The 22424-nt window shown below is 52.0% G+C and overlaps 1 protein-coding gene across 2 annotated transcripts; it reads left to right on the top strand.

Annotated features, from left to right (window-relative positions):
• Positions 1–478: 478 nt before the first annotated feature.
• On the top strand, positions 479–21204 carry MERTK (MER proto-oncogene, tyrosine kinase). 2 transcript variants are annotated; one of them, XM_042884313.1, is made up of 19 exons: positions 479–557; positions 3724–4096; positions 4324–4424; positions 4613–4786; positions 6548–6634; positions 7425–7540; positions 10623–10806; positions 11110–11261; positions 14072–14222; positions 14837–14990; positions 16342–16427; positions 16736–16831; positions 17127–17207; positions 17846–17938; positions 18015–18133; positions 18786–18895; positions 19242–19401; positions 19779–19915; positions 20662–21204. In XM_042884313.1, the coding sequence occupies exons 1-19, from the start codon at positions 479–481 to the stop codon at positions 21116–21118; spliced, it is 2910 nt and encodes a 969-aa protein (XP_042740247.1). In that variant the 3' UTR covers positions 21119–21204. The 2 variants fall into 2 exon arrangements, with proteins under 2 accessions (XP_042740247.1, XP_042740238.1); XM_042884304.1 differs by having other exon boundaries at positions 14069–14222.
• The last annotated feature ends 1220 nt before the right edge of the window (positions 21205–22424 follow it).

Here is a 22424-nt window from a genome sequence, read left to right as displayed (position 1 = left end):
CTCCCATCAGGAGTCAGCCACAAGGAGAAATAAGTTGTTTTGCTGTGTCTCCTTGCTGCACATCCGCACCCAGCGCCATCAGCAGAGCTCTGCACGGCTTTGGGAAGACCGCAGGCAATTGTGAGAAAGCTACACTTGTTGTGTGAGCGTTAGGCACGGGGAGCAGAAAGCAGAGAAACACACGGAGGTCAGGGAGGTGGCCCGTTCCCAAAGCCCAGCCCCTTACGTTGGGCTGCTCTCAAAGCCCTGTTTGAGTTGGTGCACACGTGTGTCCCCTCGTCACCCCGCTGACCACCCCCCACATCTCTTCGTTACACATCAACACCTCGTCCCTCGGGGTACCGCAGCCTGGCGCTGTCCCCGCCCCGTGCCGAGGCGGGAGGCGTGCCGTGCCGTGCCGTGCCGAGCCGTGCCGTGCCGTGCCGCCACGAACCGTGCAGCTCTGCGGAGCGGATCCGGTGCTCGGTGCGGGGCCGGGATGGGCGGCGTGCGCTGCGCGCTGCTCTGCGCTCTGCTCTGCGAGCTGCCCCCGCCGCGCTGCGGGGCCGCTGAATTCGGTGAGTCCGGGCCGGGGCTGCGGGCGGGAGCTGCGGGCAGCGGTATGTCCGTCGGCCCTCCCGGTGGACGACGGGACCCCGCTCTTTTTTTAGGGGAGGGAAGTGATTTGCCGTGCTGGATTTGCCGATGGGATGTGCCCCCGAGTTGTGCCGGCCGAGATGGCTGCGTTCGTGGCACCGGCACGCTGTTTGTGGAGCTTGGGTTACCTGGAAAAATGCGATGCAAAGAGACGTGGTCTAGGGGCTCAAAAGCAAAGCGTGGCTGCCTCGTGTCCATCCGGCAGGGTCGGATGGTGGTGGGGTCGGTGGGGAGATGTGCTTCTCAGCTGGGATGGTAGTCAGATCGGTTTGTTTTGAGTTCACAGTGTGGGCTGAGGGAGCCTGCAGTACCGCAAACTCACCGCTGTTTTCGGATTCAAACTGCAGTCCTGGAATGTGTCACATAAAAGTTGTGTGAAGCCCAGGGTGCCTTCAAAAGCCAGATGTGGCCCCAGAGCACATTCATCTCGGACAGCTCTGGTGGGCAGGATGGAGGCAGCACTCCCAAGAGGTGCTCCCCATCCTTCCTCAGGTCAGGCTCTGTGCTGCATGACTGTGAGGATTCACTTCAACAGGTGCCCAGGCAGAAAGCAGTTGTCAGCAGATGCGTTATTTCTGCTAATACAGGAGTACTGACATAAGGCATTCGGGGGCAGACCTGTGCATTTCCTAATGCTTTCTTTTACTGGGATTGCAGTAGGACAACTTATGACTCCCCCATGGGGCGTGCAGCTCCTCATTTATTGTTTTCATCTATAATAAAGCATTATGCCTCTTTCAGCAGGCAGACTTTCTGCTTAGACTCCCTTCTCCAGGCTAGCAGCAGAGGAGGCATGCTGAGCATCATCACTGCTCTGCCACCTGCTTGCTTGCTTATCCTGGCCCTGGGGTCTGAGCTTTGCTAGCGCTGGAGTTTTGCTGCCAGTCCAGGTATGTTGAATGAGCAGCATCGTGCTTGCACATGGAATTTCTTCCTTGCCAGCTTATGCTGCTGCAGGGCAGTGGGCATCTTGCGGGTACCTGGGACACCCATGCACGTCCACTCCCAACTCTGGGGCTCTGGCTTTTGGGGCCAGCCTGAGTAAGCAGCCCCGACCACGGATGAGTCCTCAGGGACAGCCACACCCCAAACAGCTGGGGATGGAGGGGTGCTCGAAAGGGAGCTCTTCATTCAACAAATTCCTGTTGTCAGCATGAGTCAAAGAGGAAAATATTTCATTCCTGGGCCAGCAAATACCTCTTTCCACTTCATCAGCGCAGAAATTGAGGCTGAGATCCCCTTTGCTTTTCAAAGTTTGCCTCGAAGGGGAACGCAGAGGGAGAGCTGGTGATAGCCAGAAACTGAGCCGGCCCCGTGGGGACAGTGTGAGCAGTCCCAGTGCCACCATGCTGGCTGTGCCCCGCAGTGGGGCAGGATCATGGCTGCTCCCATCAGGCGCCTGCCTTTCCTTCATTCGGCCATCCTGCTGGGGTCAGTCCTGCTGGGAAGGGAATGCCTCCAACCCGGCTAACCTCTGCCAGGAGAAGGGGAGGGGTTCTCTGTGTTGCTTGCTTGTTTGTTCCTTGCTTGTTTGCTTTCCTCCAGTCTTTTGGGGGTTATCTGGCCACTGCAGAGCCGCTCACCTGGCTGCTGTGAGTAAATCTCACTGCGTTTAGCTGCAGTCACGTGGAGGACTTTGTTTGTGTTGAGATGGTGGAGATTAGGAAGCATGTTTAAAAAGCTTAGAGTCTTTTTTATTTTTGTTTTTTTCCCCTGAAAGGGAAACCCATTGTTTTGTGTGTCAGTCAGGGAGAGCCTTTCTCTTCCCCATGTCCAGCTTTAAAACTCCTCTCGAGTTCCTGTCTACAAGCACCATTTCTCAGGGGTTAAAAATAGCGAGCAACTTAGCAAAGGAGCACATCCAGCCTCAAAATTAGGCTGTGTTTCTTGGCTCTGTGCACAGAACGCCAGGCTTGTGCTCCATTTCTTACGATAGTGGTGACGTATCTTTAAAAACCTGGAGTTGTTTGATGTTTCAGGACTCAGACCTGCCCCAAAACAAACACAGCTGAACTCGGGTTGAGCAAAAAGATCGTGTTTTCTGCTCACTGCGTTGCTTTTGCTTTTTTGTTTTTACACTGCAAATAGCTTTTTTGCAAGAGGGAAATTAATGGAGGTTTAACTCCTGTCTGGCACAGTGCCCTCACTTGCAGCAAGGGAGATTTATTGATGTGCTCGGGATTTCTGTATGCCTCCAGAAGCTGAGAAATTAAAGTACCTATTTGCAGGGTATTCTCCAGATCTTTTCTCTTCGGAATATATGCTTTTCTTTTGGGGGAATGGCTGTCCATGGAGCTGCTCCTCGTCTTGTTTGTGGCTGTGTGGAATGCACGAGGAAGGAGGCGGAGGGCACAGCTCAATGACTGAGTGTGTTAAGTGGCATGTAGGTGGGGGAAAGAAACCCACAGAGAGAGCTGGCAAAGTGTCTTCTGTTGGAAAAACGTCTGCAGAAGGGCAGTGTGGTGGGAGAACGAGGCTGCATAGCGGGCAGCTCCTACACACTGTCTGAAGGCAAGTCTCCATCAGTGCAGTTATTTCCCCCCAGCAGCTGGGTGAGGGCAGCTCCCAGCAGCAGCAGCCTGGCTGGCTCAGCCTGCCTTTTCCAGAGGGGCAGCCGCAAAGCTGGGTGGTTTTGTACCCCAGAGCACTGTGCTTGCTGTGCGCTGCCCATCCCCTGTGCCCAGCTCACCCCACGCTGGGGACAGAGCTGCTTCAGGAGCAAAAAGCCTAAAACCAGCCCATGCAAATCCTCTGCGGGGACTCCTTCCCAGCTGGAAACGCCTGAGATGAGGCCCCTGAAAGGGGTTTTCTGAGTCCCAAATTCCTCCTGCCCGACTCCAGTCCCCAGGGCGTGATCCAGCACAAACAGCTCCCGCCTCTCCCCTGCCATGAGAAAAGCACAGTCCGGGACTTTCTGGTTTGCTTAAAGGTGCTTTTAGAGGTGCTGCTTGTACACGTTCAGTCCTGGGACAGCCCCCAGCTCCCTGGTTCCTCCCTGAAGCTCCTACATGAGGTGTCTTGGAGGCTTTGAATCTTTTGGGAAAGTTTCTGGGTGACAAGTGACAAACCCGAGGTCTCGTCTTGCAGGTGATGCTGGCGGACATGGAGGCCTGAGGTCCCTCTCTGTAGGAGCCCCGCTGGCAAGGCCTCTGTGGGCAAGGCATCACCGCCCCAAACGAGGCCTCGCCAGTGGCCATTGGCCTCCCCAGGGCTCAAAGCCTTCCACCACCTCCCTGGGACAGCTGAAATTTAACCCCACCGTGGGGCACGTTGTGATAAATGAGCTCAAGGATGTCACATTTAACTGCTCCATCAAAGTACCTCAGCTGCTGCTCCGGCCAGACTCCCCCAGCATTTCCCTGTGGAAGGATGGCAGGGAGCTGCACACTCTGGACCGCATCGCCACCAGCCACTTTGAGATCCCTGATGAAGAGGAGGTAGCCATGACCTCCACATTCAGGTAACCGGTGCTGTCCTTCTGCAGGAGGGATGTCCCCAGCATGGCTCCTGGGGAGGGAAGGCTGCCCTGCAGACCTCAAAGGCAGGCTTTGCACACACATCATCTGTTAGCCATGGGCACTGGGCTTACTGATGCTGATTTCAACCCACCTCCCACCTATCTGTGTTCTGTGTGCAGGGCATCTCTCCCCATCACAACCCTCACAACCTCACCCTTCTCTCTTGTAGCATCCGGGCTGCTCAGCGCTCGGATAACGGCTCCTATGTCTGCAAACTCAACATCTCTGGCACTGAGATTGCATCCGATCCCATCTTGGTACAGCTGGAAGGTGAGCTGGAGATGAGCAAGGCTAGAGGTGTCTGACAAGCTGCCATGTCTGCCACAGACATCCAGGGAGGCTGGATGGAAGGGATTGGTTGGCAAAGCCAAGCCCGAGTGAAACAGTGTGGGGTTGTTGTTGGAGAAGTGCTGCTGAGCTCTCTGAATCTTTTGTTTCTCTCCTTTGCATATGTGCAGGGCTCCCACACTTCATTCAACAGCCTGAGAAGCTGAATGTCACCAAGAACAGCCCCTTCAACCTCACGTGCCAAGCTGTGGGTCCGCCAGAGCCTGTGGAAATCTACTGGTTTCGTAACAATGTCCAACTCAACATGAAGCCCTACATCTCCCCATCAGTTCTGACTGTGCCAGGTGAGTCCAGCGGGAACCTATTCCAGGGGAAGCAGACATGAGCATTTCTGTGAGTGCTGGGTATTTTGGCTGCCCACAAGGCTTAGCTCTTAAGGACTCACAACCCTGAATTTAGATTTGAGCCCTGCAGTGCATGTGGGGTGTGCTGCTGAGAGTAGCCCTACTGCTGTAGGTAACCTTGCTGTTGGCCTCCAGCATGCTGCTGCTTTTGTGGGCTGATCCCCTCTTAATGTCTCTGGAGGACCTGGAAATTGTCCCTGCTAAACATCTCCCTGCCAACCTGGTGAAGCATAGGGAGAAAAGTCCTCTGTGATACAAAACCCAGCGTAGTTATACTGTAGAGGCAAAAGAGAGGAAGGATTTCTTGATTTGCTCACGCAAAGGAGGCCACTAGCTAATTAACAGCCACACTGTAACTGACTTGTCTTGGCATCCAAAGGCAGACTTTAAAAGGCAGTGAAAGCCGGAAGAAGTGACTCATTCCTCTTGGAATGAATCCGGTTGGCCCAAGTTAGGTTGGGATTTTTTTGGTCAGTTCCCTTTGGGTCCAGAAGCCGTGTCACCCTGCCACAGGTGCCACTTGGTAAGGCCAGGACACTGCAGTGAGTCCTTCACGTTGCATTTCACTAAAATCAGAGAGGCATTTCATTAAAATCATTCCCAGTAAGGACGGTTTTAAGCTTCCAAGAAACAGGCTTTAGGTAAAGCACTGTGTGCTGATGCTGCTGGATTTGGCATCCAAACGTCCTCTATTCATCCATTGGCTTGGCTTAGTTAGGTTCATTCTACTTGTACAACTACAGGAGGCTGTTTTCCTTCCAGTGGAGAGGAAAAGGCTGTAAAAGCAAGGCTTGGACAGTACCCAAAAAGCACTGGGATGTGTTGATACAATAGAACAGGCTGGTACATCGTTCCCTGTCCTCGTTTCCATCCAAGGATGGCCGCACCCTCCTTCTTCGCAGCCAACCTCCCAACCAACTGCTGCACATCCAGGTGGATGAGCTGCAAAGGCAGATGACTTTCGCTGCAATTTCGTGCAGATCTCTGCAGTCTGCCAAGCTAAATTAAAAATGCTGGGAATGCTGCACACAGCTTCAACCACTCGGGGAAGGCAGCAAACAATGTGCTCCCAGGCACCTGTGCCACCATGTGCACAGCAGGGACAGCTCAGCACCTGTCTCAGGCAGGCATGAGACAAAAGTTCTGGGTGCTGTTGCTCGCTGGTCAACTTGCACAGGCCATGCTAACACCCAGAGGAAACAAGCAGCACTCTGCATTTGGGTATTTCCAGCAGACCCCGAAAGAAGTCTTTCTTCATTATCAGCTGGGAGATTTGAGCAGTCTTTGGAAAGTAGTCATCTGATTCAAGCCATGGTGGTGGGCTCTTCTGCTTTCTGTCTTTCCCTTTTTGAACACAAAACAAGTGCTTACTCAAGAGGTTGTGCAACGATGCCGTAGAAACACACAGTCCTGTCCTGTGCGCTGGTGCTGGCTGCATGCACGTGCTCATGGTGTGGAAGGTGGTGAGAAGCTCTGCACGGGTCACCCTTGGCCAGCCAGCTGCCAGCCAGAGGGACAAAAAGTGGTGGAAAATAAGAGTTTTTTCTGTGTTGCTGGAGGAAAATAAGGCGACATTAAAACAAAGGAAGCCACAATCTTTTTTTTTTTTTTTTTTTTTTTGTGAGCAACAGGTGGAAAGTTGGTGTGATTTGGGCATTTTACAGAGGTGCAGCAAACAGATCCTTGGTTTTTCCCCTGCAGGTCTCAACGAAACAGCACTGTTCAGTTGTGAGGCTCACAACAGCAAAGGGCTGACCGCTTCCAACCCTGGGCGGGTCAACGTGAAAGGTAAGTGGGACCATGGTGTTACCTTTACTCACTGAGTACATCTGTCCATCAGGAGCTGCCTGAACCTCCACACTTCCCAGCACTCGTTCAACACTAGCTGGTGGTGGTGTTTTGGGGACTTGCACATTTATTTTTTCCTGTTTGAAAATGATATTTAAAATCAAGCAGGTTGCAGGTAGTAGCACAGTCACCCAGAGCTGTTTGGTCATTTGGAGCAAGCGTAGCTCCAGTGTTGCAGCCGTGGGAGGAAACACCAAAAAGCACATTTGAAAGCAGAACTGTCAGACCCAGAGTAGGTTTCTGAAGGGTTGTATCATTCTTTTCCTTCCTTCACAACCAGGGCAGCACTCACAGTTTTCCATAGGAAATGGTGTTAATTCTTGACATTCCTAATGGGAACCACTCTGGTAATGCAAGGAAGGTGTTCCCCAAAATGTCATTGCCTCTGAGCAATGCAGAGCGTTGTTTCAGCTCACAGAGTGCTGTCAAAACAGAGATTTTCTACTTCCCTGCCAGTGGTCTAAAATATCTACAGTGCACCGATACAGGATACTGCTGCAGCTCTAACCAGGACAGTTCCTGGGCTTCTTGCACAGTTGAAGCCTCAGGAGCTGCATGGGGCAAGCCAGCCAGGCCATGTCTGTGCTAAGGCCTAAACCTACTGAGCTTGTACTAGGCGTATGGGCTGCTGTGCCCCTACCAGTACAGTCCCACTGCATGCCCTGAGCTAGGCAGAGCTTCCCATAGCTCTCCAGCACAAGAGCTGACTGTGCTTGGCTTTGCCTTACAGGAATTCCATCTGCACCGAAAACCGTGCATGTCCTGAAGAGAATGGCCCACAGCATTATGATCTCCTGGGTGCCAGGCTTCGATTCGTTCTCTGCCTTGAACAGCTGCAGTGTGAAGGTAAGTTTGTGGCCCCTGCCTCTACAACCTGGATGCTCAAAGGCAGGGAAAAATCAAAGTTCTTTGGCATGAACCACATGGACTTGACCAAGCTATTGGTTTGGGCAAAGTGAGCTGGATTTTCCCAGTAGTTTTGAAAGGGAAAGTGCAAAGTCAAGAAGTCAAACCTGAGTAGTAGAGTCTCTAGGTGCTGGTAACCTGGCAGCTGGAGCACCACTATGGTGGACAACAGGCTTCAAAAGGAGCTGTGCAGGGCCTGGTGTGGTCTGCTCACAGAGTGTGGCTTTGCTCTGCCTGCTGCCAGGAGAAAGTTCACTGAAAGGCTTCCTGCAGAGAAATTGAATGGGAAAAGGGCTGTGCTGGGTGGCACCACCCGGACAGCTGTTTGGGTGGGCAGAGGAAACAGGATGCAAATGCTGGTCCTCAAGTTGTGAGTCATGAGGGGGGAAGGTCATCTCATTTCACTTGAAATACATAGAATAGGCAACTTAGGAGGGAAACAGGAACCTCCAAATTGAGGTTTAGATCTCTCAGTTGAGATAGTCAGGTTGTCAGACCTCTTTGTAGAGAGATGCCCAGAGAGATGCTCTTTGGGAGGTTTCCTACATCCTGAATTGCTACTAGCACGTGCTTGTCCCCACTTTTACCTTCTGATCAAACACTTCCCAGATGTGGTCTTCCCCCTGGAGTTTGGAGATGGAGGCTCCTCTCAGCTCTCCACTCCTGACACCTTCTGAGTACTGGGGAGGAGCTGAGGGTCGTCAGTCTCCTGGACAAGCTAGTGAAGCCATCTTCATGGATTCATGGAGCCCTGCAAATAGCTTCTGCCTGCTGCCCTTCTTTGTCATTGCAGAGTCTCATTGTCCCATTGATTGCTCTCTTCTGGATGCATTTTTTGCAGTGGTTAATCTGTACCCTGGTTCAGGCAGTACACAGTCTGTCCTGGGATGAGGAGCAGCCACTGCCAGCAGAAATCCTACGCAGACTGAACTCAGCATATTGTGGCACCCAAGACTTCCGCATTTACAAACCCTCTCATTAGCCTTCATGTACTCATTAACCTTCACGTACTCATTAGCCTTCATGTCAGAGCAATCCTCCTTCGGCTCTTACACCGAAGGTCCCATCTCTCTCAGAGCATTAAAAATTAGGTGGCTTTAAGTAGATCGTGCGAACTCTCACTGGTAGGAAGTGAAAATGCTCAGAAGCCTGAGTGGCAGCGGTGACAGCAGAGCCCCAGCTCCCAGCTTGCTCCAATGCCCTCCCATAACCCTCAGGCAGCTCCCACGAGTCAGCGCTGTGTTTGCGCCCATGGCTGAGCGAAAGGCTGTGCAGAGTGAAGAGCCAGAGGACAGACTGTTTCCTCCCTTTTCCTCCCAGCCTATTTCTATGTGACGTGTCCTCTGACCTCTCAGGAGACAGAGGATGTCGGAAGGCAGGTAAAAGTGAAAGGAGTTACCGAGAGGAAAGGTACCTGAGCTAATATTAGCACCGTGTCCACCGCCGCATTCCGAATGGAGCTCAGGAAGTGGGGTGGAGAGCCAAGGAATTTCCTATGACTTCATGTTCATGGGCTGTCAGTAGGAAATAGCCTTTCAATTTGGAAAACAAGACATGATTTCTGGCAAAAACACAGCCGTGACTAAGCCTTTTTTCTCCTGTCTCCTTTGATAATCCTCTTGCTTGGGTAGCGTGGCCCATCAACCACATAGATCATTTTTGAGCATCCTGGTGCTCAAAGCAGGAGCTGTTCTTATCATATCTGGTGAGTTCAAGCTGTTAGTTTGTAAAAAACATGTTTTTAAAATAAACACCTCAGTCTGATAGACTCTTTCCAGAGGAAAAGTATGGGTTGTCTTCTGAATTATCCACACTGCTCATGCCAGTGTCTCTCATTCTCATTCTTCCCTCTTCTGCCCACCACCTAGTGAGAGACTGCTCTTGTGGGGCTTGCTGTGTTCCGAGAACTTTGCTGACATGCATGGAAAGCAAAACAGAAGAGGTGATGCTGAGCAAGCACGTGGCTCTCACGCCTGATCAGAGCAGAAGCTCAATGTCCCAGCCCTGCATCTGGGGTCGGATCAGCCAGTTAGCACCACCAGCTGCAGTGGAAACAGGTCCTGGAATATGATGAGATGCTTTCCCCAATGTGAGCAGTCATTGCAGCCTTTTAGGGAGTTTTTTCAGCCCTGATACACTGGAAAAAAAGTTTACCTATGTCCAAAAATCATTACTTGCTCCTAATGCATTGAATTCATTCATTCAGTTCAATGATCATAGAACCACAGAATGGCTTGGGTTGAAAGGCACCCAAAAGGCCACTCAGTCCCAATCCCCTGCCGTGGGCTGGCTGCCTTCCACCAGCTCAGGCTGCCCAGGGTGCCATCCAACCTGGCCTTGGGCACCTCCAGGGCTGGGGCACCCACAGCTCTCTGGGCAACCTTCTCTGGGTAATGATGGAGTGTAATGAGGATGGTGATTGGTCCTTCTAGGGGGTTCACAAGAGGGAAGACTGTGCTAATACAGTGAGCTCCCTGATGGGGAGAGAGCCTCTAGATCTTTCCTGGCACAGATTGCATCTAGACCTTCATCCTTAATACTCCTGGCTGCCTGGTTCCCCATCGATTTGACTGATGCTCCCCTGGGGCTGTGTGCATTCTTGTCTCCCACAAAGTCTGATAAGTTCTGTGAGTAATGATGTGCTGAATGAAAGCAGACTTCATTTTGTTTGTTTGAGACTCACTGCCTGGTAATTTAATAGGGTGCTCCTTTTGCTTCCAGTTGCAAGAAATAGCAAAACATCCTTCCCTCCCTTTGCTTTCCACATTTTCACACATATCTGCCATGTCAAGCTGCATCTCTTTCTTCTCCACATGCATTTGAGACCCAGCGCTGGGTTCTGAGGATGGCCTGCTGTCAGCTTTCTGCTTGGGAGGGATGAAGCCCTGGTGCTGTTCTGATGGAGGACAGAAAGGGAGGCAGGGCTCTGGATCCTGTTTGCAGATGTAAAATCCTGCTGTGCCTCTCAGCCTGCAGGTTGTTGCTGACTAATCCCTGTTTCTGGACTGATTTTTCCATTAAGGTCAAGGAAGCCGTTCCACGAAGCAATGTCTCATTTCTGCTCTTTAACACGTCGGTGCCTCCCCACGTGTATCACATCCAGCAGCTGTGGCCCATGGCAGATTATAACATCAGTGTTTCTTGCAAGAATGAAGTCGGTTGGTCGGCATTTAGCCCCTGGATAACAGCCAGTACCACGGAAGGAGGTAGGAAATGAGTTGCTAGTGCTGAGAAAGGTTTCCCTGCTTAAGGCTCACTGCTGTGCTCTGTGCAGGACTGCCTGGATGAGTTGCTGCTTCAGAGAGATGGCTGTTTAGGGTTGGGATATCTTGATTGGAGAAGGGAAATGTACCCACATGCGATCACCTGCTGGAAATATTAAAGGCGATTGGAAATAGTGGATGCTGTCTGCTTGAGCTGCAGCTCATTTTCAGCCCACCTGCCACGTCCCTCAGGGATGCACACATCCCCCTGCCTCCCCTCCCCTTATTTCTCTTTGACTCCTGCAGCTCCAACCAGCCAGCCGCTGAATGTCACAGTGTCACTCAACGAATCCAGCTCCTTCCTGGAAATCCGATGGGTGAAGCCACCCCTTGAGAGGACACAGGGGGAGCTGCAGGGATATCACATCTGGCACACGTGGCAGGACTCCAAGGGGCTGGTAAGTCACCAGGGGACTGGGGGAGAGTTTGATAGACAACCCATAGCACTGAGTTGTTATGCTCTGGGAGCGTGTTAGGGCAGGGGACCTGTCCACAGCACATGAAGTCATTTGGCACAGCCTTGCTTGCCTCCTCCAGGCCTTGGGACATCTTAGGTACTGGGCAAAACAGCGTGAGAGATGGAGGATGGGATTCCATCCAAGTTCTGCTTGTGGCCAGGGAGCCTTAGGATAATTGCATGGATGTATCCAGCCGTCCCCTCTGCGCTGTGGTTTGGTCTTCCTCTGTCCCAGGCAAAAAGCACAGAGAGGCACTGGCGACCTAAACTCTGTGTGGAAAAAGTGACTCATGCTCTTTTTTTGTAAGATGCTGCATTTTCTGTTCTCCTTTTATGCTTCTGAAAAAGAGCATGTATAGATCCAGGCTGAATGAAGTCAAGGAAACAATATTATGGTCTTGTGACTAGCATGGAAAAAAAATGCTGACACATTTGTCATCTCTTAAGCAGTAAGTGAAAAACAGGCTGTGCCCTTAAGCTCTGGGAAACTTATTATTATTTTTTTAAATAAAATTCCCAAGTTAAATGCTTTCTGCTCAGGACCCTGGTCCATTACTGTTCTCGTTCATGCTGGCTTTCAGGAGGCTAAAAACCCCACTAGTGGGGAATGAGATCAGATGGGAAGTAGGAAGCTCTGCTAGGCAGTTATCTTCCAGACAACCTTGGCTTTGCAGATCAAAAGGTGCTCGGTGCTGCTTTGTTTTATCAGCTTACGGGCTTTCTGAAGGGCAAAAATGCCTGTGAAGATGCCCAGAGGCAGCAAACCAAGGGCAGGGGCCAGCATTTGTTATCCTAAGGGCTGGGGATGGCAGTTGGCTGTGCCACATCCCTCACAGAGCATCCTTGGGCTGGCTGTGGAGCTGGGCGCCCTTGTGAGCTGCTTGCAGTCTGTCTGCTGGAGCTGACGGACAGACAGACCAAAGCACAGGAGCAATGTGATTGTTGCCATTTGCCAAAAATAAGTGGAAAAGCTTTTGTTTTCCAGGCATAAAGCCTCTGAATTTGGGCTCTGGAGAGGCTGAATGTTAAATGCTAGATATCCCCAGCTTCTTTTCTCCTTCCTGTGCTAGTGGCCCCACAGAGCGCAAGTGCTGCGAAGAATCCTGCCCTTCTCACATCAGGCTTCCCCCCAAATAACCATCAGTTTGAAAGTCCTGGCACCAGAACTGCGGTGGGATTGTGGATTTCTGTGTCAGCAGGGCCACCTGCAGGCCTCTTTTTCTCCACAATCAGTTAAAAAAAAAAAACCAAACAATTTTTAAAACTTCAAAAAGTTCTGGTTTTATTTTTAAACCAGCGATTCTTGTTTGACCCAGGGCTGCAGGAGCTGAGACACAAAGGAATTCCTCAGCTACCACAAGACTCATAAAAATCATTAAATTTGGCAATTCTGTCCTGACAGAAGGGCTGTCTGCTTTGAAAATGTTCTCATACTCTCCAGGAGCCGTTTGATAGCTGTTCGGCTCTGTCCTCAAGTGACACAGCAGGGCTGTGGGAGATGTTAAAGGATCCCAGCGCAGTTTTAGGCTGGCGGTGGGAAAATGACCTCGTGTGCATTTCCACTGACGGGTGCCATGAAAGCAAAGTGGTTGGAAAAGAGATGTTCCTCAGGGCAGTGCCTTCTGCTAGTGCCTGCGGAGCTCTGCCTGCTGCTTGTCTGTGTTTCACATCAATTTTGGTGGCCTTTTTGTGAACAGAAATCAGTTCTGATTTCCTCCTTGCCCGCCCTGCTGCCATTTTTGCTTCAAGTTGAGAGCAGCAGCACAGAGCCAGGCTCTGCCTCTTCCAGCAGCCTGCCAGATGTTTTGCACATCGCAGGGCAGTTGCTTTGCAGCTGGCAGCCAGCGAGGAGCAGCAGCAGGCACTTTCTCAGCTGCTTGGCTGAGTCACAAGAGGATCAGGAAACAACAGGGAATTTGCAAGAAAAGATCACTTGTGTTTTTATCAAGGAAAAAAAAAAAACAAACTTTGCCATGAAACACATTGACATCTTTAATGTCACCGGGCAAGGAAACACACTTTTCAAGCTGGAAATATGATTAGCATAAAACCGGAAGATATCTGTCCTAAGACTTACTCTCTGTGGCCAGGCACTGGAAGGATGAAGCTGAGAGCACTGCAGTAGAAAGGCAGAGGGGCTGTGCCATGCGAGGGAGTGGTGGTGGCTCAGGGGCTCGTGGGACTGCCTGGCACAAGGCTCACAGAGCTCGGGTGGCACCACGGGGCCATGGCCACCTGCCAGGCACAGAACAGAGCCCGTGCTGTCCCTGGGTGCGTCACATCCCCACGCTGTGTGGGACAGAGCTGCAGCATTGCTGTGGCCCTTGTGCCAGCTCCTGGCAATCGGGAGCACAGCCTCAGGCAGGGGCAGTGTTACTCACGCTGGAGAAGTGCAGGCTGATGTTTAGAACACCTTTATGACCGTGGAATGGGGCTGATGGCTGTAGAAGTGAGAGGAGAAAGGTGTTTCAGACCCTGGTGTGTGCAGTGCCTTTCCTCCTCCCTTGCAGGATGGCTTTCTTGCCTCTTTTCTGGCTCTGCTGCTTCAGTTGATAAGCAAAGACTGAAACAGGAAACAACGCTCAGCTCCTTTTCAGGGCTATTATTCTCCATAAATAGCTTGCTGCTCCTGCTGTATTTCCTCTGGGCTTCCAGCAGCAAAGCCATGCAATTGTATAATGAATTCAGCAAACCTCTGGCTTTCACTGTTGCTGGCCCCATCCCATGCCTGTCTTCTCTTGTCTCCAGCAGAACGTCTCCTCGGAAGCCCAGCATAATGCCACCGTGGCCATCCTGCCTGTGGTGGCCACCAATGCCACCTGCTCAGTGCGTGTGGCTGCTGTCACCAAGGGAGGCGTGGGGCCCTTCAGCAGCCCGGTGGAGGTCTTTGTTCCTGCCAGTGGTAAGGAGATTCCTGTCTCTGTGGGTGGGAGATGCTGTGGAAGCTCACAGTGTACGCTTTCCTTGACTGGTGGTTTGCACAGATCTGGTCAGAGTTCCCTGCTACCATCATCACATTCTGTCAATGCCAGATGCTGTCCCCATTGGCCAGGCTATCTGAATGCAGCACCAGGAAATTCATAGAGTTATTAAGGTTGGAAAAGACCTCTAAGATCATTTAGGCCATCCACCAAGCCACCCCCACTGTGCCCATAGTCCTACAGTGCCACAACTCCACAGTTCTTGAACACCTCCAGGTGACCCCACCGCTCCCTGGGCAGCTGTGTCAGTGCAGAATCACTTCTGGAGAAGGAATTGTTCCTAGCAGCCAACCCGAACCTCCCCTGGCACAACGTGAGGCCATCCCCTCTCGTCCTATGGCCGTTCCCTGCCAGCAGAGGCCGACCCCGCCTCACACAGCCTCCTATCGGGTCGTTGTAGTGCCACGAGGTCTGCCCTGAGCCTCCTCTTCACCAGGCTGAATAGGGATTGGTTTCTAAGGCACTGTGATATCCTCCTCTGCTCTCCATGGGCTGATTCTCTTTCACCGGCTCTGCTAACATGATGTTTCTTTAGGGTTAATAACCTCAGCTCCCTCTTCAACGCCGGCATCTGGGAACACGGACTCCTTTGTAGTAGCACTGGGCTTCATCTGTGGTACGGTTGCTGTTGGGCTGATCCTCTGCTTGTCTGTAGTCATCCAGAAAAGATGCATGGAAACAAAGTATGGGTAAGCCAAAGGGAGAGCAGCTGATGGTGGTGCTCTGAGCTGGGCAGGTGGCAGGCATGGGGGGAAGGACAGGCAGGGGAGCTTTTTGCCCACTCTGAATCCAGGGAGAAGGCTTCTGCCTCTTTCAGCATTGTCATTTCCCATTTTTATTGCAGTGAGAGGCACAGGGGAACTAAGTGTGATTTTACCACAGCAACAGTACTTCCCCTTCCTTTCTTAGCTCAGCAGTGCACCTTTTACTTAATTATTCCTATTTTTAAAGGGAAGTAAACTCGGGCAATTCAGTATGGGAGGTGACCTTGGCATTTTGACGCAGTGGAGAGAGAACAAAGATGTATGATATCCTGTGTCCTGGGGCCTGGAGAAACCCCTCGTGCCTCGTCACGCACCGAACCTGTCTTGGTCCAAGGGCTGAGTGCAGCATCAGTGTCGGCAGGGCAGAGACCACTGGACCACACTTAGTGACATTTTTAGTAGCATGGACAAAGGGCTGTTATCTCCTACAGCAAGCCAGCACTGCTCACTCACCCTTGTGACTTTCTGAGTGGCATTTAAGTGCCCTGTCCTATTATTTGTGCTAAATAATTGTGGCGTTACCAGCTTGTCTTACGAGCGGCATCATTGGATGCCCGCTGCAGAATGGGAAAATGCTATAATCCACTCCTTTGGAAATGCATCACTTCAGTAAGGGAGGTTATTGAGCTGGCAGTGAATGACGTCTGCTTTGGTCCCTCACGGCATCACCTCAATCCCAGTCTGAAAAACGGGTCTGTAAGAATCTCTAACTGATGTAACATTATGGGGATCTCTGTGCCCTTGCAGTTTTTGTTTCCCCGAGCTGGGCCTCTGCACAGCCCTGCTCCACAGGGGCAGCACAGCATCTCCCAGCAGCATGCCCACCATCATTCTGGGGCTGTGATGTACGCCTCCCATGACTTCTTTTTGGCTAAAGGATTGTGGTGACTAAAGGAGCTACGTGCTGATGTGGAGCACTGATATGCTCAAGCTGCACATCGTGCAGAGGAGGTCGCTGTAGGAAGTGGGTAGTATTGCTACCAGCCCAGACTGCTGTGAGACTAGGAAATGAGTATCCCATTTCCTCCCCAGAATACCTCTGTGACTCACTCCTTTGTAGATCAGCCTTGTTTATCAAGTAGATGTTTTGGTCAGACATTGTAGGCAATGGCAATGATCCAGTGAGAGGGAAATGAAAAGGATCAGAGCAAATGTGCATTTCCTCCTTTGCTGCTGATCTCATGGGTAGCTCTGTGGTCACCCGTGCCTGCAGCTGTGGTTCTCTGAGCAGAGGGAAAACAGCTGAAGTGACCTCGCACACTTTCTATCCCACCAGGAATGCCTTCAGCAGAAATGATTCAGAGCTGGTGGTGAACTACACAGCCAAGAAGTCCTACTGCCGGAGAGCCATCGAACTGACATGTGAGTGTTCTTCTCATCCCTCTGCAACAAGGTGACAGGATAGCAACAGGGCAAGCCATGGGCCCGATTCTTCCAGTTCTTCACATGTCTGCCAAGCTGGGTTTCCTCACCTGGTTGCCTGTGAAATTCTAAGGCTCTGTCTCTAGCTAGATGGCCCATGGGCATTAAGGGAAGCTCAGATGCTACGAAACTATGAAACCTTGCCTCTCGGTCAGCTCTCTCTGTACCATGGCACACCCTGATGCTGTAAATGGTAGGCCTGCAACTGAAGTCTTCTGAGACTGAACTCCTCTTCCCCTCTCTTGCAGTGGGTAGCCTGGGTGTCAGCAGCGAGCTCCAGCAGAAGCTGCAGGATGTCGTCATTGACAGAAATGCCCTCAGCCTGGGGAAAGTCCTGGGAGAGGGTGAGTGATGGTGCTGCAGGGGCTGGGGGTGGGTGTGTGGCTGGATTGATGGAGCAGAGACTGCTGCTGATGTTCACATCATCACTTGGCCCCTGGATGGCAGAGCGTCAGGCTGGGAATTTGGACCCCTACATTCATGTCTTTGTCCTGCCACGAGGACGCAAGCATCCCCCTCTGCCTTTTGGAGACAAGGTCTCTGTCTTAGAGCACTTCAGATCTTTGAGAAGACAGCGATGTCTCGCCAGGCAGTCTGTAGAGGCACGGGTAAAGTGCTTGCTTCTTTCCCATGGTACAGGGGAGTTCGGGTCAGTGATGGAGGGGCGTCTCAGCCAGCCAGAAGGCACCCCACAGAAGGTGGCTGTCAAGACCATGAAGTGTAAGTAACCCTGGCCTTGCAGAACCTGCTGCTGTTTGGCACAGCAGGTACTGGTGCTCCCTAAACCCCTCTCTGGGGCTCTCTCTATATCCTGGAACTGTTCTGTAGGGATGCTGGTCTCTGCCACTGCTCCTGGTCCTAGCCAGAGAGATGCAGCTGTGATAGGAGATCTGCTGAGCAGATGCTGGGCAGTAGAAGGGAAAGCATGGTGGATATGGGGAAAGGTGTGTGGGTTGTCTCGTGCCTTTTTCCAAATGGTGACCAAAGCCCTGCTGGGAAGGGCACTTCTCTTACAGCCAGTTTTGTCTTGAGGAACTGGGAAATGACAGGACTTGTCTCTGGCCAGATTAGAGACCCCAGGCTTTTTGGGGATGCTCATATCTAATCCTTCTATGTGCTGTGGCCTCTGTCCAGCCTGACCCATTGCAAACTGCATGAGCGGGGTGGGACTCTTCCCTGCTTCCATATGCTGCATAACCCAGTGCTGGTGCAAACCTCTGGTGTGATGTCTCTGTCATAGTGGTGGTCCCTTACCCTTTGCCCACACAAGAACTCTGCTGTAAAGGGATGTGGCAGCAGTGATTAAAGTGTTAAAGCTCTCAAGGTCTTAAATTTCCTGTTTTTCCTTTGCTTCCCAGTGGATAACTTTTCCCATAGAGAGATAGAAGAGTTCCTCAGTGAAGCAGCGTGCATGAAGGACTTTGACCACCCCAATGTCATCAAGCTCCTAGGTATGGGGTCCCCAGGTTGGGCTGGGAGTGGGACCATACTCAAGTCCCACGTGTGAGCTGTGTCCGTGTGTTCCAGGCGTGTGCATCGAGCTGAGCTCTCAGCAGATCCCCAAGCCCATGGTGGTTCTCCCCTTCATGAAATACGGTGACCTGCACAGCTTCCTGCTTCGCTCCCGGCTGGAGATGGCCCCCCAGGTAATGAAGGCAGGCAGCAAAGGGTCCTATGCCTGCAAAGAGCAAGGGGTGACTGTACCTCTTTTAGGGACACCGGGCAAAACCTGCCTTTGGTTTTGGGGAACTGCAGGAGGACTTGGTTGTAGTCCTGCCGCCTGCTTTGTTGGTGCTGGCAGTGGGATCTGGCTCTACACAAGCCTGTGGGATTCGTGCCTTCCTGAGTCACGGTCACCTTGCTCCACACCATGACCCACAGTCCTTTCCTACAGAGCTACTTTCTAGCCTGTAATATGTGATGTTAAGGCCGGTGGGAACATCCACAAGGAAACAATATCTAGTTGAAGGCTGCATTCAGAAGTTGTGAAAGGAGGAAGCAGAGGTGCAAAGAGTATGCACGATGTCTGGTTTGCCAGGATGGGCTGTTCTGGCCTGCATTACAGCCTGGCAGACAGCGCTTGGTTTTGTTTCTGAAACAGCTGTCCCAGCATCTGCAGCTTCTGCAGGTTTCTGATTCAATAAATCTCATGGTCTGAGGCTGTCACCCTTGGTGGCCACTGCTGTGGGCTCCCTGTGCTCTCTGAGACTAACTCAGAGCTGGCCTGAGCAGGTCTGGTCAGACCAAACGTGCCTCCCAAAGCACTCAGACCCTCTGACCCACATCCTCCCTCCTCAGTTTGTGCCCCTGCAGACTCTGGTGAAGTTCATGGTGGATATTGCCCTGGGGATGGAGTACCTGAGCAGTCGGCAGTTTCTTCACAGGGATTTGGCAGCTCGGAACTGCATGTGAGTTTGCTTTCCTTCTGTTTTGGCCTGGCAAGGTGAAAAGTAGTGGAAGTCCCATGGCTTTATAGTGCTAGGAATGAGTACAGAGTGGGTTTCCTTAAATAAAACCTCCCTTGGAGTCTCCTGGGGAGACATAGCGAGGAGACCAATCTCAGAACTAGAGTCCAGAATTTGGCACATCTAACTTTTCTTTCTTATCATTTCTTGAGCTGTGGAAAGAAGAGGCAGTCGTACACAGTGTTTCAAGAGCCAGCCTGATGAAGGCGTGATCACCAGTCATTACGCATCTGTCAGGAAAGCAGGCTTTGCCTCCCCAGGGCTCTCTGACCCCGTTTGTACCTGGCAGGTTACGGGACGACATGACGGTGTGCGTGGCAGACTTCGGGTTGTCCAAGAAGATCTACAGCGGCGATTACTATCGTCAGGGCCGAATAGCAAAAATGCCAGTGAAGTGGATTGCGATAGAGTCCCTGGCTGACCGTGTCTACACCACCAAGAGTGATGTGGTAGGTACACATGGCTGGGCAGCCAGGAAGCAGGAGCCAAGAGTAAGAAAGTGATCCCTGAGTCGAGTCCTCCGCAGCTGTGGCACTTTGTAGGGGCTGTTCTTGTACCTTGCAAGTGCAAAAGCCAGTCAGTAACAGGCCATGCTGACCTTTCGTTGCCTGCCCAGCATCCTGGAATAAGTTTACTGAGTGGGCTGCTTGCCTGTCGTATGGCATTTCTTATCATTTCCAATTTTGGGGAAGGCAGGACTGAAGATACAACTATTAGCATTGTGCGAGAGCCCAGTGGATGCTAGGAAGTGACCTTTCCCTATGAAAAGACTCATTCATTCCTCCTGGAAATGTCCTTGCAGCACGCTTTCCCTTTGTTATCACAGTGGGCATTTGGCGTTACCATGTGGGAGATAGCCACCAGAGGGATGACTCCGTACCCAGGGGTGCAGAACCACGAGATTTATGAGTATCTATTCCACGGGCAGCGGCTCAAAAAGCCTGAGAACTGCTTAGATGAACTGTGAGTATTACACCACTATGCCCAGGCTGCAAAAAACCTCCTATGTCCCCGCTCCAACTGTCCCCAGACACTGAATTCAAATAAAAATATCAAAGACAGAGCCTTTTTTCCTTGTAGGGTTGACAGGCAGGGAGCTCACACACACAGGTTAGCTCTGAGAAGAGAGCTGGCCACAATAGTGGTGTGGGTGAAATTTTAACTGAGCATGTCTCATATAAAAAAAGAAAAACAGCTCCAAATCTTTAATGTTCTGTTAATCTCATGAGTTTTAATATGAGCCAGAGTATGACCCAGCATCTTCTTAACTCCAGGCAAGGTGTCACACAGAAATCTCCAAAAATATCCCCACAGAAGGCAGTGTGTTGGTGGGGTTCACGCCAAAGGCTGATGATGGGCTGCCTGCAGCAGGTGGCATGGGGTGGGTGAGAAGTGCCAGAGGCCACCTTGCTGGGTCCTGCAGAGGTGGCAGCAGTGCCCTCTGCAGTTTGTGGTGAAGGAGTCAAAGTTTCTGTTGTTGTTATTTCATTTTTAAGACTGTTCTGCCATAAAGGTCTTGCCTAGGGGGGGTGCTGCACTCCTTTCTCAACAAAACAGCTAAAGTGGGGGAGCGGGTTTTGCTTTGTTTTAATGCAAAGTGACTCGGGACTCACCCAGTTTCCAAGCAGGGAATCAGAGCACGTACATCTCCAAGCCCAACGCTCGGCAACATCCTCCACGACAGCTGCATTTCCTCTCCTCATTCCCAGGTACGATATCATGTCCTCCTGCTGGAGGGCTGAACCTGCTGACCGACCCACGTTCTCGCAGCTGAAAGTTCATCTGGAGAAGCTTTTGGAAAGCCTTCCTGCCCTGAGGGGGTGCGGGGACATCATCTACGTCAACACCAGCCTGCCAGAGGACAGCCCCGACTCCACCCAGGATTCGGGCTTCCCCCAAGCGGACTCTGACTTGGACACCGGGGACATTGCTGAGCCCTGCTGCTCCCACACGGAGGCAGCGCTGGTGGCAGTGGATATCCACGACGGGGGCTCGAGGTACGTCCTTGAGAGCGAGGGCAGCCCCACGGAGGAGGCTTACGTCCCACTGCTGCCCCACGAGGGCTCGGCGTGGACCGAGGCCAGCACCTTGCCTGTTGGCAGCTCGCTTGCAGCTCAGCTGCCCTGTGCTGATGGCTGCCTGGAGGACTCTGAAGTGCTGCTGTGAACGGAGCCTGCGCGAAGCAGGGTGTGAATCGGGACAGAGAGATTTTATTTTAATAAACAGTCTTATTTCTTCTTGCATTATTTTCATACGGGAGTCCGGCCCTTCCTGGAGGAGACCACAAGGTGGTTAAATGCTCTAAGGATGTTTGATGTACTGGGAGGCTTTGGGTCCTGGCTCACAGAGCAGCCCATGTCCCCCTGAGGGTAACGGCTATGGCAGGGGTGGGCAGTGTGGAGATCTGGGGTAAATGGTGCTGCTCACACGGGGTTGCCTTCCTGCAGCCCAGACTGTGCTGGCACCAGAAAAAGTGGGATTTCTTTTTTTTATTTTTTTACCTTTTTGAGCATTTTCAGTTGCTTTTTCAACAAGCAGTACTGAGGATGGTCAGGGCTGATATACAGCCCTGGCCCAGGCATTTCACACAGCGATACGTCCCTGCTGAAAACCACCAAGCAGAACCCAAATGACAGCACCAGGACCTTTGCCATCTCCTATCCAAACAGTGGGTTTTGGTTTGTCCCCAGCGCATCTCCACGCACTGATCATCCTGGCTTACCTGTGTGCAGAGCAATGCATTGCTCCTGTTGATGGCATTACAGGAGACTGGATGGGGGAGGCCTGGGAGCAATGGAGCCACACTTGGCCTATCTGTAGAGCTGCTCTGGGGCTTGCATTTTCTCTGTTTTGGGGGGATTTCTGCTCTTTCCATTTCACAGGCTGATTTAGAGCACCCCACTGCGGGCTGGGAAGACATCCCTCAAAACTCTGCCCTAGGAGATCTCCCCAACCCTGCCAGTACCCAGACCCAGCTCTCATTACTGCGCCATGCCCAGCAGATGGTGCAGGGACCCCACATACTGCATGGTGTTCATTGCACCCCACAGTGTGTGGCTGTGGGAAGGGGACACGGGCTCGGGGAAGAGGCTGCACACAGCCCAGGAGTGGCATTTTTGCAACCCACAAACATTTGCTTTGCATGGGAATCCTATGGGCTGGTAACGTGGGCTTCGTTGAAGGCGGGGTGCAGCTGTGGATGTCGACTGAAATGCAGGTAGCTAGAGATAAGGGGAAATAAGGTGAAATAGCTGACAGCGTGATGAACCAAAGGCAACCCCCCCCTTATAGGGCACGCCTTGAGGTAGCTGCAGACAGAAGGGCTCCACGCAGCCGGCATTTGAGATGACGGTGACCACAGCCGGGGCTCAGGGAGGAGGACGCAGGCTGCCCCACGCGAGCCCCGAGCTCCGCTCCCCAGGGCGAGCTCCTCCATCCGCTGCCCTCGTCCTGCTTCGCAGGGTGCGAGCAG

This window comes from Lagopus leucura, unplaced genomic scaffold, assembly GCF_019238085.1.
Source record: "Lagopus leucura isolate 7727_CA_CO unplaced genomic scaffold, USGS_WTPT01 Super-Scaffold_73, whole genome shotgun sequence".
NCBI classification, from domain to species: Eukaryota; Metazoa; Chordata; class Aves; order Galliformes; family Phasianidae; genus Lagopus; species Lagopus leucura.
Note: the sequence above shows the minus strand (reverse complement) of the source record. Positions and strands in the feature narration are given on the sequence as shown.